Consider the following 14129-nt stretch of genomic DNA (forward strand, 5'->3'; position numbering starts at 1 on the left):
TTTCCCAGTTGGGCTAAAATTCGCAAAGAAAATATAAACAAGTGACTATTTCCAAAATCAGCCAGTTGTGGTCAAAATTGGCTGAGCAAATGCTCTCCTTTCATTTAAGTCAAATGATATTAAATTTTGCAGGAATCTTATGTAAGATATAAATAAATAATAATAAATTCTGATGAAACTTGCAAAACTTTGTATAGAAAAAGAAAAAGAAAATACAGTTGAGGAATAATCTTTGCTATTTTTTTATTGGATTTAATACATCAAATTTGGCAGACTGTGTCCTGTTGAACATTCACAACTTAGACCTGAAATTGCAGCTGGTCAAAATATACACTTGACAAGAAATTATACTGTTTTAATCCTTTACTCAAGTGTAAACAAAACAGTCTGCGTATCTTCACAACAAGTTTACTTGTATATTCTTGCTTGATTTTGACTCCACATCAGTATTGCATAATGCACATGCTGCTTTCCTGATGTGTATGCTGATCTGAGTAATGGGAAGGAATCATTACTCAGATCGGATTCAACATTTCAAGGTTAAATCAATGCAATTTTTTTTTTTTTGTTGCCAATCTTACAGAACCTCTGAATAAGTTTCTATCATTCATGTGTTAAGTCTTAAATGCTGATCAATTTGGCCTTGCAGACCTGACTATGCTCTGGATACAGCTCACAGAATCAACTGGAAAAAGACCATCGTGCACCAGCACAGTACATTTAGAAGAGAAAAACTGTTTTTAGAATCTGCTGTTCTTAAAAATCAGCCTAATTTAAATAAATATGGTTGCATAAAACTTCTCAAAATATGGGAGACACTAATACTTCAAGATTCCAGTTTACATCCTAGGCCACCAACAGGTATACATAGTGGGCACCCCCACTTAGGACTCATCTTTCATCCATGTATATCAGTAATATCACTTTTGTGCTGCCTTTGTGTGTATCAGTGGATATTATATCAGTTTTGTGCTGCCTTTGTGTGTATGTTATGTCTCAATGACCACGTAGTCCTGACTCAGAGGACAAGTACGCATGCACAAGGAACAAGGTGGAAGGAATTTATATGAAATTATAAGGAAGGCAACTATACTAGAAATCAGCTTGAAGCAGTACAGTGGATGAAAGATCCATTGTACTGATATCCAATGAAATCCATAATAAGTTTATTTTATTCTGTGACCTTTTGTAACAAAATCCAATTTCATGAAGTATTTTCCTAAAGTTTCTCTTTTCCAAGAAAAATTAATTTTTTTTTTCTTTCAGCACAGAAATCAATTTAGGAACAGTTGGAACTTTTTTTCTCGACCAAGTAAAATTCATGAATAGTTCTTATAATGTCTACATCAAAATCATTCAAAGTTGCGTTTTCAATAGTTTTCTTTTTCTAATGGTTTTTAGGAGATTTAAATTTTGGTTATCTTCATCTTTTGATTCCCTATGAATTGTTTTAATAGTTAACTCTGATATGCCTGCAATTTCACTCACACATTTTGTGCCTGAGAAATTGGAACAAGAAGACTGCCTTCTAATAATTCTTTTTCACAGAATATCAGCACATTATGAAATATTCTTTTGCAACCCCTAGTGAAAAGTTGAACACCAGAACTTGTTGATGGTACTAGATCCACCATACAAATAAAGGAGGAGTTTTTTTGGCATTGGTCAGACTTGGCAAAAAAATTATAGGCATCAGCAAGACCTGGTTGACAGAAAATGACATAGTTACAGGGATAGAATGTAAAGAGTATTCACGGCAAATAGAGGAATTTTTTGAGAGATGTAGTGTCAGACTATACCCAGGGCCAGGAGGTTAAGTGAATGAGCAGAGATATAAAGTAGGAACTACTGAAATAAGAGAGGCAAAAGCTTCACTTCAGCAAAGCACAATTATTCAAATTAAGTGGATATTGAATCCAACATTATTTCAGAGCCGAATAGAGAAACTGCAAGAGTTTCATGCTAAATATAGAAACTATAAAAGTTTCAGCGAATCCAAACGTAAGCAAACTTTTCATGCGAGGGCATAATGACCCCCCGCCCTATAATGTATAACATCATACATGTCCTCTAGGAGATGTGTTTTACATTATGGGAAATACTAAGGATAGTGATCAGAGCTTGCTCCATCTTTACTACGAGTTGCCCCTGTCATGAAAGGTTTGTTTACGCTTGGATCCACCGAAACTTTTAGTTTCTATATTCGGCACGAAACTCTTGTAGTTTCTCTATTCGGCTTTGAAATAATGTTGGATTCAATATCCACTTAATTTGAATAATAAAGTAGGAACTATAAAAAAGAAAATATTGTGGAGGGAACATAAAGAAAAAAGTGATACTCATACCCATGAACATACAAACTACTGGGCACAAAGGCTGATTAGCATCGTAAGAAAGGCCCAAATCAGAGTATGAAAGAAAATTAGCCAAGTAGGTCAAAGTAAAATCCGAAAGATTTTCTTGTTGTTGTTATGTAACAAATGAGAGAAGAATGATTATGGAAAGAGAATCTTAATCAGTGCTGGTGGTAGGAAGGTGACATATGTAGAAGAAATGGTTGAGTTGCTGAGTGATTGGTTTGCAAGGATATAACATATAAGTGAAGATTTTGGTGTTGCTGATGTGACAGAGACTAATGTGAGAATTGAGGTAGATGAACAGGAAGTGCTGAGCATATTGAAAAATGTTGTTGTTGCGAGTCCATTAAAGAGCTTCTAGATATGACCAAGGATCTGTAGAACTGCTTTGGCAATCTGTTGAACTTCACTCAATCAAAGTTCAACAGATTGCCAAAGCAGTTCTACAGATCCTTGGTCATATCTAGAAGCTCTTTAATGGACTCGCAATAACAACATTTTTCAATATGCTCAGCACCTCCTGTTCATCTACCTCAATTCTCACATCAGTCTCTGTCACATCAGCAACACCAAAATCTTCACTTATATGTTATATCCTTGCAAACCAATCACTCAGCAACTCAACTATTTCTTCTACATCTGTCACCTTCCTACCACCAGCACTGATTAAGATCATCTTTCCATAATCATTCTTCTCTTATTTGTTACATACAACAAGAAAAATCTTTTGGATTTTACTTTGACCTACTTGGCTAATTTTCTTTCATACTCAATTTTCTGTAGAGCAGCAGCAATTGCTGGACAAGAATAGATATGGGCAGGTGTCAACTCCTGGACAGTTCTTGCATGTTTCATAGCTACTACTACCGTCTGGCTGTATTTTATGCCTTTAAAATGTTCCATCCTTAGTCTGGTGATGATTGTGGTTATCTCTCTATTTTCATTAATTTCACTGATTTCATTCTTCTTCTTACTAGTTTGTTTTACCAATCATATTTTTGCAATAGAGGTAGCATCAGTTAGTGAGAGTGGATGTAATTTTTGAGGTAAGTATCTTGCTTCTTTGGCTACTCTGTCTGCTCTTTCACTGCCTTCAATATTTACATGGACTGGTATCCATTGCAATGCACAGTTCTTATTTTTCAAATTTAAAGTTGTTAGTAGTTCCTGAATTTCCTGTGTGAGCTTTGTTTTTCCATTTTTTAATGGCTCTAGTGCAGATTTTGAGTCGCTGTAGATGGTTATTTCTTCTGTAATGTTTATTACTGGACTTGAGAGCTGTTTATATGGCTGTTAATTCACAGCCATACAAAAGTAAAGTTTGAAGTTATTTTGCCAGCTATGGTTTTGATTTGTGTTTCCTTGCCTCCAGGTAGAATTAGAAAACCCCCGAACTTCCTTGGTTGAGTGCTTCATCAGACGATCCATCAATGTAGGCAATGACATGGTTTGGATTATTTAAGTGATGTATAGTATCGTCCTTTTCTTTTATTTTCTTGCTGTGAATATTGAAAAATATCAGTGTGAATACAGTAGTGGGACTGGATGGCAATGTTAGCTTGTGTGCCACAGATGTGCAAGAGAATCGTCAGTGCTTCTGATGAACAGCTTTACCAAGGTTCCAAGAGTGGATAGAGGGTAAGATGGTTCCATTACATAAAGGTGGTTCTAAGACAGATGTAGCAAATTATGGACGAATTGATATCTCAGGAGAGTGGTGTTTTAAATGTTAGAAAAGTTTAAAGATAAAATTCAGCAATGGATGGTTAGGAGTATGATATTCTATGGTGGACAGCAGAGCTTTAGCAATTTTCTAATGTTTCATAATACATTGACAGCATAATACATACATACATAGCTCATGGCAAGATGTTAAAAAAGAGAATCATGATGTCATTATATATTAACAGAATTGAAGAATTTAAAATATTTTAAGTTAAAACTTTGAAGGAAAACACAGATCTAATCCAAGAAGTTGGAAAATTAAAATAAGAGTTAAAAGTAAAAGTCTTAATATGTTATAATAAGGAAAAGAAACATATTTATCATTATAAATTCAGATCTAAGTTCATAATCCAGGTCACAGCTTCAGAAGCCACTTGTAAAAAATCATTCCTGTCATTCTGATAAGCACGGAAGGTGCATTCTGTTACAAAATGTTACATAGTCTGTTGTGGAGCACCACAGTCACATTCTGGAGATGTTTATCTGTTCCATTTATAGAGAGTATCTCCACATAGGCCATGATTTGTCCTAATTCTATTTAGTACCGTCCATGTTTTGCAAGATAGATCTGATCCTGTGATGATTTGATCACCTTTAAAGATGTTATGCACATGTTCTTTTGTATTTTCCTTCCATGTTTCTTCCCACTTTGATAAAGGATTAAAATTATTTAGCACTAGTTCTTCTGCTGCTCGTAGTGATGGATGGCAAGATTTCAATCTACTGATGTTAAGAGTTGGGAGATCCTGATGAATAGGTAGGTTCAGATTACCAGCAATTTTTTGGAATTCATGGCCTAAAGAATTCAATCTACATAGTTCTGTAGGAATAATGCCTTCTAAAAGAGGTAACCAATATGTTGGAGTCGATCTAATAGAGCCTGTAATTAATCTTAAGGTATTGTTCAATTGAGAATTGATAATCCTTGTGTGAGGGCTATTTAGCCACACAGGAGCACAATATTTAGCACTTGAGAATACCAAAGCAAGGGCTGTTGTCCGAAGAGTAGAGGCTCTAGAACCCCAGGTAGTGCCATAGAATCTTTGTAGAATATTATTATGCATCCTTAGTTTATATCCCAAGTTTGAAAGATGTTGCCTGAAAGTGAGAGAACGGTCAAGTGTGACTCTGAAGTACTTAGGGAATGTATTATATGGAAGTATAGTGTTGTTCAATTCAATTTTTAGTTTCACGTTTGCCAAGTTATTATTTAGATGAAAACAAGATACTACCGTTTTGCTCCTATTTAAACAGAGTCTCCATCTTTTAAAATATTCATCCAGAATAGTTAAGTCAGCTTTTCGAATTTCTTCTGTACGATTTATGCTGTGTAGTTATTTCTGTATCATCGGCATAACAAAATTTTCTTCATGTAGTGACGGGAAGATCAGATATATACAGATTGAATAATAATGGAGATAAAACAGATCCCTGTGGCAGTCCATTATTTAACTTCCTTTTGCTGCTAGTTTTATTACCTATAGTCACTATAAATCTTCTATTTCTTAGCATATTGTTAATAATATGGACTATTGTTTTGCATGGGATAATTTTATATAATTTATATAGAAGGCCTTGTCTCCAAACGGTGTCAAAGGCTGTTGACAAATCAATAAATGCTGCTGATGTTTTTAAATCTTTTTGAAAACCAGCATCTATGTGAGTTACCAAAGAGAGAACCTGGTCACAACACTCACGATTTGATCTGAAGCCAGCTTGTTCTATTGGGACATTTTTAAAAATTGTGGAGCTTATTCTATTATAAATAAGTCTTTCGAGGAGTTTATAACAACAACTGAGGAGAGTAATAGGTTGGTAACTTTCCGGTTTATGATTAGGCTTACCAGGCTTTAAAATTAAAAGTACTTTTGCTTTTTTTAAAAATAGTGGGAAGTTTACCAGTTGTAAGAATGTCAGTAGAGAACTTTGTTAACCATAAAGTTGCATTTCTTCCAGATAGGGAAATGGCACACCATGATACTGCTGGACTTTGTGAAGCCCATTGATAGAGTACTGTTTACTGTCCAATTTACAAAAGCTGGAGCAAATGGGAATGGATATGGATTGGTGGCATGGATAGGATAGGGATGACTGACACCAGAGAGAGAGAGAGAGAGAGAGTAATATATGGTGGAGTGGAATATAGGAGAATGAGGGTGACTAGTAGAGTGCCTCAGCACCCTGTACTAGGGAATGATTTAAGGGAATTTAATTGTTTACTGATGCAAAACTGGGGAAGGTAGTACTTGATAAAGATGATGTAGATATCCTACAGAATGATTTAAATAAATCAACCATATGGATGAAAGACTGGGTGTCACTTTAATGTTGCAAAATGTAAGATTTTACACATTGGATTAAAAAGATAATATACTTTGTATCACATTGTTAGTGCTAGATTGAAGAAATTAATAACAGTAGAGAGACTCGTGGGTAATGATGGACAGAGACTTGGAAGTTCACAGGGCATATTGCATAAGTTAGCAAAATAGCTCAAAAGATTTCTCGGATGTTGAAAAACACATTAATTAACAAGTAAAGATAGTCAAGTATTAGCCTTCTTTATAAGGATATGAGTGGGCATATCTCAATTACTGTGCTCAGATTTTCTCACCTGGGCTTCTTGGAGATCAGAAGGTGGTGGAAAGGATTCCAAGATGAGTGAAAAAGCTAGTGACAAGCCTGTGGAATGTTCCTATCAGGATAGTTTCAGTTGATAAACTGGAAAGAGGGAACATGATAAAAACTTATGAGAAGTTTAATGGAGTGAAACAGCACTAGGAAACTATTAAAAATAGTATTTATTGCTTCCAATATTTCATCGCAGTTACAGAGACATCCCAATTGGGATATCTTGGCACATACACATCTTGAAGTGTTTGCTGTTGCTTTTTTATTTTATAAGTAAGTGTTGTGTTTTATGGGAGATATTTGTTCATGCACATGATTGTTTTATTATTTTTATTATATAGTTTTTATTACTGTTGTTTATTTAGTTAATTTTATTATGCTATTTTTATTATTTTTATGTGTTTTATATCACGTGTAAAGTTTTTTTTTGTCATTTAATTTTTTTTTAAAGCTGGATATTGTTTTCTTATCTCCTTAGTGTAGCATAATGTGATTAACATAACATATTGCAACTTCATTCACACAACACATGCATCACACGGTTTTGTTGATTTCGTGGTTATTGGAGTTCATCCAATAACCACGAAATCAACAGTAGGTGTTATATACTTGTACCAGAAATGAAAGGTAACCAATGATGTTCTGCATTGATCTTGGGTCAGTGGAATTTAACTTTTAACTTATTTGTGAATGGAATTTCATGTGGATCAACAAGGATATATTAAGTTCTGTGTGAATGTTTGATAATCATGCAACATTTGGGAGTCATAAAGAGAAATGCTATCAAATCTCTTCAGGAAGCTTTAAATGGATAGCTACATAGAGTGTTGTGTTTTAATGCTATGCACTGTCCTGTACCAGTGAGAGTGTGTTCCAGGATATGGATGTAATTTAGGATATGGGGATAATGGTTGGGCGAGGCTTGAAGTTCAAAGGGAGCTGCAAAAGTTGTGAACATTATGAAGCTTGTGAAATGTTGGCTACAGGGGAGAAGGTGAAAATTTTAAATTGCAGTTTAATGAACAGACAGAAAAGAAGTGATATTAGAGATATTGAGAAAAAGAGGGGATTTTACAGGATTAATATGGAGGATATTATACATAGAGCAGAGGATGGAAGAGAAAGAGGAATGGGATGTGATCCATGGAAGTTGTATAAAAATGTGAACAAGGAAGTGATAAAATTTTTTACAGGGTGATAGTAGTGAATGGAATGTGTTTCTAGAATGTGAATACTGGCCATATGAATTTATGTTTGCTATGATAAATATATTGCTGGCTGAGTGACACCTTTGATGATTGTTCGCAACTCACTCCACAGAGGTTTGTTAATAATAATACTCAAGATTCTTCTAATCTGTTTCTGACAAAATATCAGAGGCAACATCAAATGCCTGTGTTTGGAATGCAAGGTGATGATCTTTGTGTGTTTAAGAAAGGAGAGACAAAAATCTTTACAGTATCTGTCATGTAAAAAAATGCTTATTTGGACAACCATTCTACACCCCAGGTACCAAGGGGTTTTTCATGATGTTATACAATATTACATAAAAACGGAGCAATTCTTTATATAGATTTGTGATATCCTCATCCACTGATAAGTTACAAATCCAACTGGAATTTTTGACTGGGTTAAACTGTTTAGAATTAACATTATGATGATTAACACTATAATGTTTGTTATACTTCAACTGCTTGCTCAAACCAGTCTAGCAATTTTGTAGGAGAAATAAACTGTCACCATCTGGGGGATGACTACCTTAGTGGAAAATGACTACCAAAAAAAAAAAGTATTCTTACATAATCTTCAAATCTATGTGATTCATGTAAAAAAAAGTCATAGCATATCAATGGAAATAAACATTAATACTAATAAAAACTTTATAATGGCATCCATTCTCTTATAGGGTTCGGTGTGTGCGTGTTCTTTTTAACAAGAGGAAATTAAGCAAGCGCCAGCTGTCAATAGTAAGTGGATCAGGTAACAAAATATTGGACACGTTAAATTACTGAAAAAAGTTAGAGGCATAATAAAATAACATGCTTGTATTATTATTATTATTATGTGACACCTCCAGGGAGTCCAAAGACTCATCGAGGGAGAGTGTGCCAACAATATCGAATGATTGAACCCCTTCCAACTACTAACCGCACTCAAACTTGCTTAATGTTTTGCGTGAGGCATTAGTAACAGAGGCTCTACCAATTCACCAAAAGGACAACTATTACACAAAAAATATTATAAATATGATCAAATTTCAGATTACTATTTTGGTAATACGAATAACAGTGCACTATACGCATTAAGCACATACTTGCAAAAAGCGTCACGATGTGAATGAGATTACGTGAAAAGCAAAATTTCGTCAGCATACCTTTACAAATATAGCGAATTTCGCTGTGATTAAACTGCAAAGCCTTCTCAACTGACGAACTCTGATGATACACAACATATGCAGTCTTAACAATCTTGCCACTTACTACTTTGTCCAAAGGTGATGCATTTTCAAACATTACACGTTCAATAGGGCCAAATTCATGAAATAAACACTGGATGCACTCATCAGTCCAATAAAAAGGAACATTGGCAATAAACAAAGTTTTATTTTTCGGTTTGTCATCCTGCTCTTCTCGCACGCGATGTTTACAAAAAAATATTGCATGAGGAACAACATTCTGCTCAGAATATTTCACACACATTAAAACATACCCACGCAAATTCAATGATTCACTACAGACCGACATCTTTTACTAACATTTGTTAAAAACTTTAATAATTTCACCAATTAGATATAATCGCACATGAAAAGTTAACAATAAGAAATTTAACATAAAACCGCACGTTTTACCAAAAACGCCACCTAGTATTAAAGCAAATATAAACAATTGATAATTTGTGTATTTCATATTGACAAAGGTCAAAAATCCGAAATTTAATATTTTCTAAAATAATATTTGATTTCGGAATAGACAATACAATACTAATCATGAAGAATAAAGAGGAAGAGAATCCGAAAACTATTTTAATAAATTACCAGAGAACTGTGATAAATTTCTGTCGAAAATTAAATAGCCAGTAAACAAAATCAATGATAATCACAGATAAAGGGATGTATTAAACACAAATACCACTTGCTATGCCTTTTCTACAATAATCTACATCTTTGAAACATGGGTTATTGACAAAGAAAGTAAAAAGACCAATGGCTGAGAACATGTAGTGGTTAAGAAGAATTTTCCGGATTACTTGGATAGAGTTAACCAAACTTGTAAATGCATTTTACACACCTGCTTTTGCAATTTTTGTGCTAATATTGTCTTGATCTGCGATCTTTGTCTAGGTATTTAAACTGATCAACTTCTTCTATGGATATATCCTCAAATAAGATTTTTTCAATTTCTGCAACAATACTTGGACAGAAGTGCAGATATTTGTCATTGTTTTTGATTTTGGGGTGCTTGTGGTTAAACCATATTTTTTTTAAGTCTAGGCTAATTTTATAGTGATTTCCTGGAGATCTGATTTATTTTCTGCTAGAAGATCAATATCATTAACAAATTTTATATGGTATGTTATTTTTCCTCCTAGAGTCACTCCCTATCGCAGTTCTCCAGTGCTTCATTTACAACATATTCGAAGAAGCAGTTAAATAACACACACACACACACACACACACACACACACACACACACACACACACACACACACACACACACACACACACACACACACACACACACACACACACACACACACACACACACACACACATGCGGCTATGTAGCTCAGTAGAAGTGGTGTATGCTGTGTGCCGCCCACTATGCTAGACCACCTGAAAAAAAAATCATGGTAAGCTCTATTTCTAATCACCGACAGAAAAAACTTTTACTAAGCCTTTTTTCTACCGGTTCCGACCTATTTGATGTCTGGCACAGGTGAGCGTTTTTTTTTTTTTTTTCTCTCCCGGAAACTCGGGTTTATCGTCTGGTAAACTCAAGAAAATCGACCATAGAACCCACATTATTTTCAGACAAATGTCCGAAAACTGATTGATTCAATAGATGGGAGAAAAAGAGAAAATATTCTGAGAGTCATCAGAAGAAGACAGATGAAATGGTTCAGACATGAGGAGAGGGCTAATGTCATTCCAAAGTAAACCCTAGAAGGAATCGTTCTGGGATCAAGGGTTAGGGGCCGAGCTCGAGTAAAATGGACTTATAACATCAAAAAATGGACAAATTCCTCCCTTTCTCAACTGTCATTAAGAACAAGAGACCGTGCCGACTGGAGAAGGCTAGCAAAGAATATCACCTACCAGCCATGAATGACCCAACAGTTCATTTAGGACTATGGGAGAAGAAGAAACATAGTATTAGGATTAGGGACTACAGGACCAACATATACGGAAATAAAAGGTTATTTTACCTTGAGCTGCTTTGACCTGATATATATATAAATAAATAAGACAAAGTTCTGTCTCCGCACTAACTGTAATAATGTATCTTGTAATCTATTCAAAGGCAAATAAATATTTTCGACAGATGTGTACTGGCTACGATCTTTACGACAGTTTCTTCTAAGCACGTAAATACAACAACAGCTGCCCAACTCCCTCGATGAGTCTTTGGATTCCCTGGAGGTGCAACATAATAATAATTATAATATCTATACAGGATTCAGCTTCAGGCTTACTGATTCACCTTTAGACAATGATATATACACTGCTTGGAAAGAAGCTAATGCTTCTTTCCAAGCAGTGTATATGAACACCCCATGGCCAAGGCGCATCGTACGATGTAACGAATCACGTGTTTGTAGCTGGTATAAACTGGAGGAATATGATGCTTCTAATCAGTGTCCAGATCAAATGGATGGGAGAAGGGAACTAATGCAGTTTGAAAGAGGAGTTGTGATAGGATGTTATCTTGCAGGCCAATCTGTTCGAAAAATTGTTATTGTTGACAAAATGTGCCATCCTAGGTCAACAATCAGTGATAATATACTGAGAAGGAAGCACAGGGATTCAACTGCAAGTGGTACCCACATTGCACAACCCACCACCTTAGTTGAACGTGACTGTTGGGTATTATGAAAGATGATATATAAAAATCGCCATTTTCCAGCCGACACATTGAATACAGAGAATGGAACACGAATATACACCAAAACATTCAGAACTCAGGTCCACAACATGGCTTTCCAAGTTAGAACCACAATATACAAGTCCCACATTACCCAGCATCGTCTTCAGTGGTTTAATGAGGAGACAGTGGGACATGGAAGCTTGGAAAGCTGTGTTATGGAGGAACAAATCATGTTACACCTGCGCAGAGAAGATGGATGGGTGTGAAAATGGCGGGTGCCCAATGAATGCCTCTTAGAGAATACAGTTGCCCCAAGTATGTAATTCAAAGGGTAATGGGATGGAATGGTCTTGTTTTACCTAGTATGCCCTCGGACCTCAATGGTTTCACAAACACTGAACTCCAAGAGATGCCTAAACATTCTAGACAATGCAATGCTTCCTACTTTATGGCGTTTTTAAGGAAATAACCATCTCTTTCAACAAGGCAATGCACCATGTCATAAAGCTGCTGCTTTAACTGCCTGGTTCATGAACATGAAAGTAATCGAATTTCACTCGTCTCACAGAGCCCTAGATCTGAACTCTGTTGAACATTTGTGCGATGAACTGGAGCGTCGGTGAGGTAAAGGGGTGCGCATCAGAATAGTCCAGGATCTCATTACATGTTTACAAGAAGAAGTTATGAGCATGGGAAAATGGGTGTAGTTCAATGTAAGTAAACGTAAAGTTATTCACTTCGGCATGATTAGTTATCCAATGTCGTATTATATTGGTGGGATTAGGCTAAAAGGAACTGATGAGGCTAGGGATCTTGGAGTGTTAATAGATAGGAAGTTGAAGTTTAGGGGCCATGTGTCAAATATTGCAAATACAACTCAAATGATAATTGCAATGCTGAAACGAACGTTCAGATATAAAGATAAGAGTGTTATTTTGGCTCATTACAAGGCCTTGGTAAGACCTCACTTGGCCTATTGTGCACAGGTCTGATCTCCTGGTTTCTGTTGTGATTCTGATATATTGGAGAGAGTACAATGGAGAGTATTAGAAATGATATCAAGATTGTGGAATAGTGATTATGAATAAAGATTGAGAATTTGTAGACTGCAGATCCTGGCAAACAGGAGAAAGGGGGAATGATTGGGACCTGCAAACTTCTGAAAGGTCATTCAAGATTTCAATTGATGGAAATTTTTCAATTTATGGAGGGTGGGGAAAGAACGAGAGGGTGTCCTTGGAAGCTGAGAATGAAGGCAGCCAAGAGGGGTGTGAGGGCTAGATTTTTTTCTGAGAGGGTGGTGCGTGATTGGAATTGATTGTCATTGGATGTTGTGAGTGCAAGCAGTGTGAATGAATTCAAGAATAAGTATGATAGATGGTGTATGTATTATGAGGCCTCCCTCGATGAGTCTCTGATTCCCTGGAGGCCTCTCTTAATAATAATAATAATAATAATAATAATAATAATAATAATAATAATAATAATAATAATAATAATAATAATAAAAGAAATATCTCATAAACAACAAACGGTACGCAGTACCGGCACCTTGTTTCTTAATTAAGTTTTTAAAATTTTGTGATTTATTGACAGCAAAATGTATTATAAATATTCCGCTAGATGGTGCTGTGTTTACGAATTGAATTTTCAGTTTTGATTACTCATAAGTTTTGATTACCCTACTTTCCTGTTTCATAGGTTGGTACGCAACCGGAAACAGGAAGTTGAATTCACTTCCGATTGTTTCCAATATCAGTTTATCCGTTCTATATTCACTCTGCAACAGGCAGGTTTTGGCGTGAGTTTTGCATTAATCTAAGTTAAATTAGTGCAATCATTGTTCAAAATGCGTAAAATAAGCAGTTACTTTATGCCAATGAGTAAAAAAAGGAAAGCTGAAGAAGCAGAAATTGGTGAGTCTACTGGTGATCCTGTAGAACAGAAAACTAGCACCGAAAATACACTTGGTGAAGACGATCACGAAACCAAGATCGAAGATCCACGTGGCCAAAAGGAAGCAGATTCTGATAATGATTTGCCCGAGTGTTGGACACTTTTGCAGAAAAATTACTTCCGCGAGAGAAACGAGTGGCCTGTATGTTAAGAATAAAATGTTGGGCTGTAAACAGTGTCGTGATGTCGGAGGTTTTGCGGTCGATAAAAACATGGAAACGAAAATTTCAGCAGAGTGGGCAAATCGTAAAATCAGTCATTTTGGAGATTCTCGCAAACAACAGTTAATGTCATTAAGAAAAAAGATTTACGATCACAATGAGAGTGCAGCTAACAAAGCGTGCCAAAAAATAAAATCTGAAGCAAAAAACGAAAC

General features: G+C 35.5%; 1 protein-coding gene across 1 annotated transcript in view; it reads right to left on the bottom strand.

Moving 5' to 3' along the window:
• Positions 1-9546, bottom strand: part of LOC150094022 (ribosomal RNA-processing protein 7 homolog A) — a 28501-nt gene extending 18955 nt beyond the window's left edge. Inside the window, exon 1 of the mRNA XM_090413062.1 lies at positions 9088-9546. Within this exon, the coding sequence (XP_090269188.1) occupies positions 9088-9457 (370 nt within the window). The 5' untranslated portion in view covers positions 9458-9546. The remainder of the gene's footprint in view (positions 1-9087) is intronic.
• Between the last annotated feature and the right edge of the window lie 4583 nt (positions 9547-14129).

Source organism: Typopeltis vanoorti, chromosome 23 (genome assembly GCF_054136105.1).
Source record: "Typopeltis vanoorti isolate ZY-2024b chromosome 23, IOZ_Tvanoo_1.0, whole genome shotgun sequence".
Classification (NCBI taxonomy): Eukaryota; Metazoa; Arthropoda; class Arachnida; order Uropygi; family Thelyphonidae; genus Typopeltis; species Typopeltis vanoorti.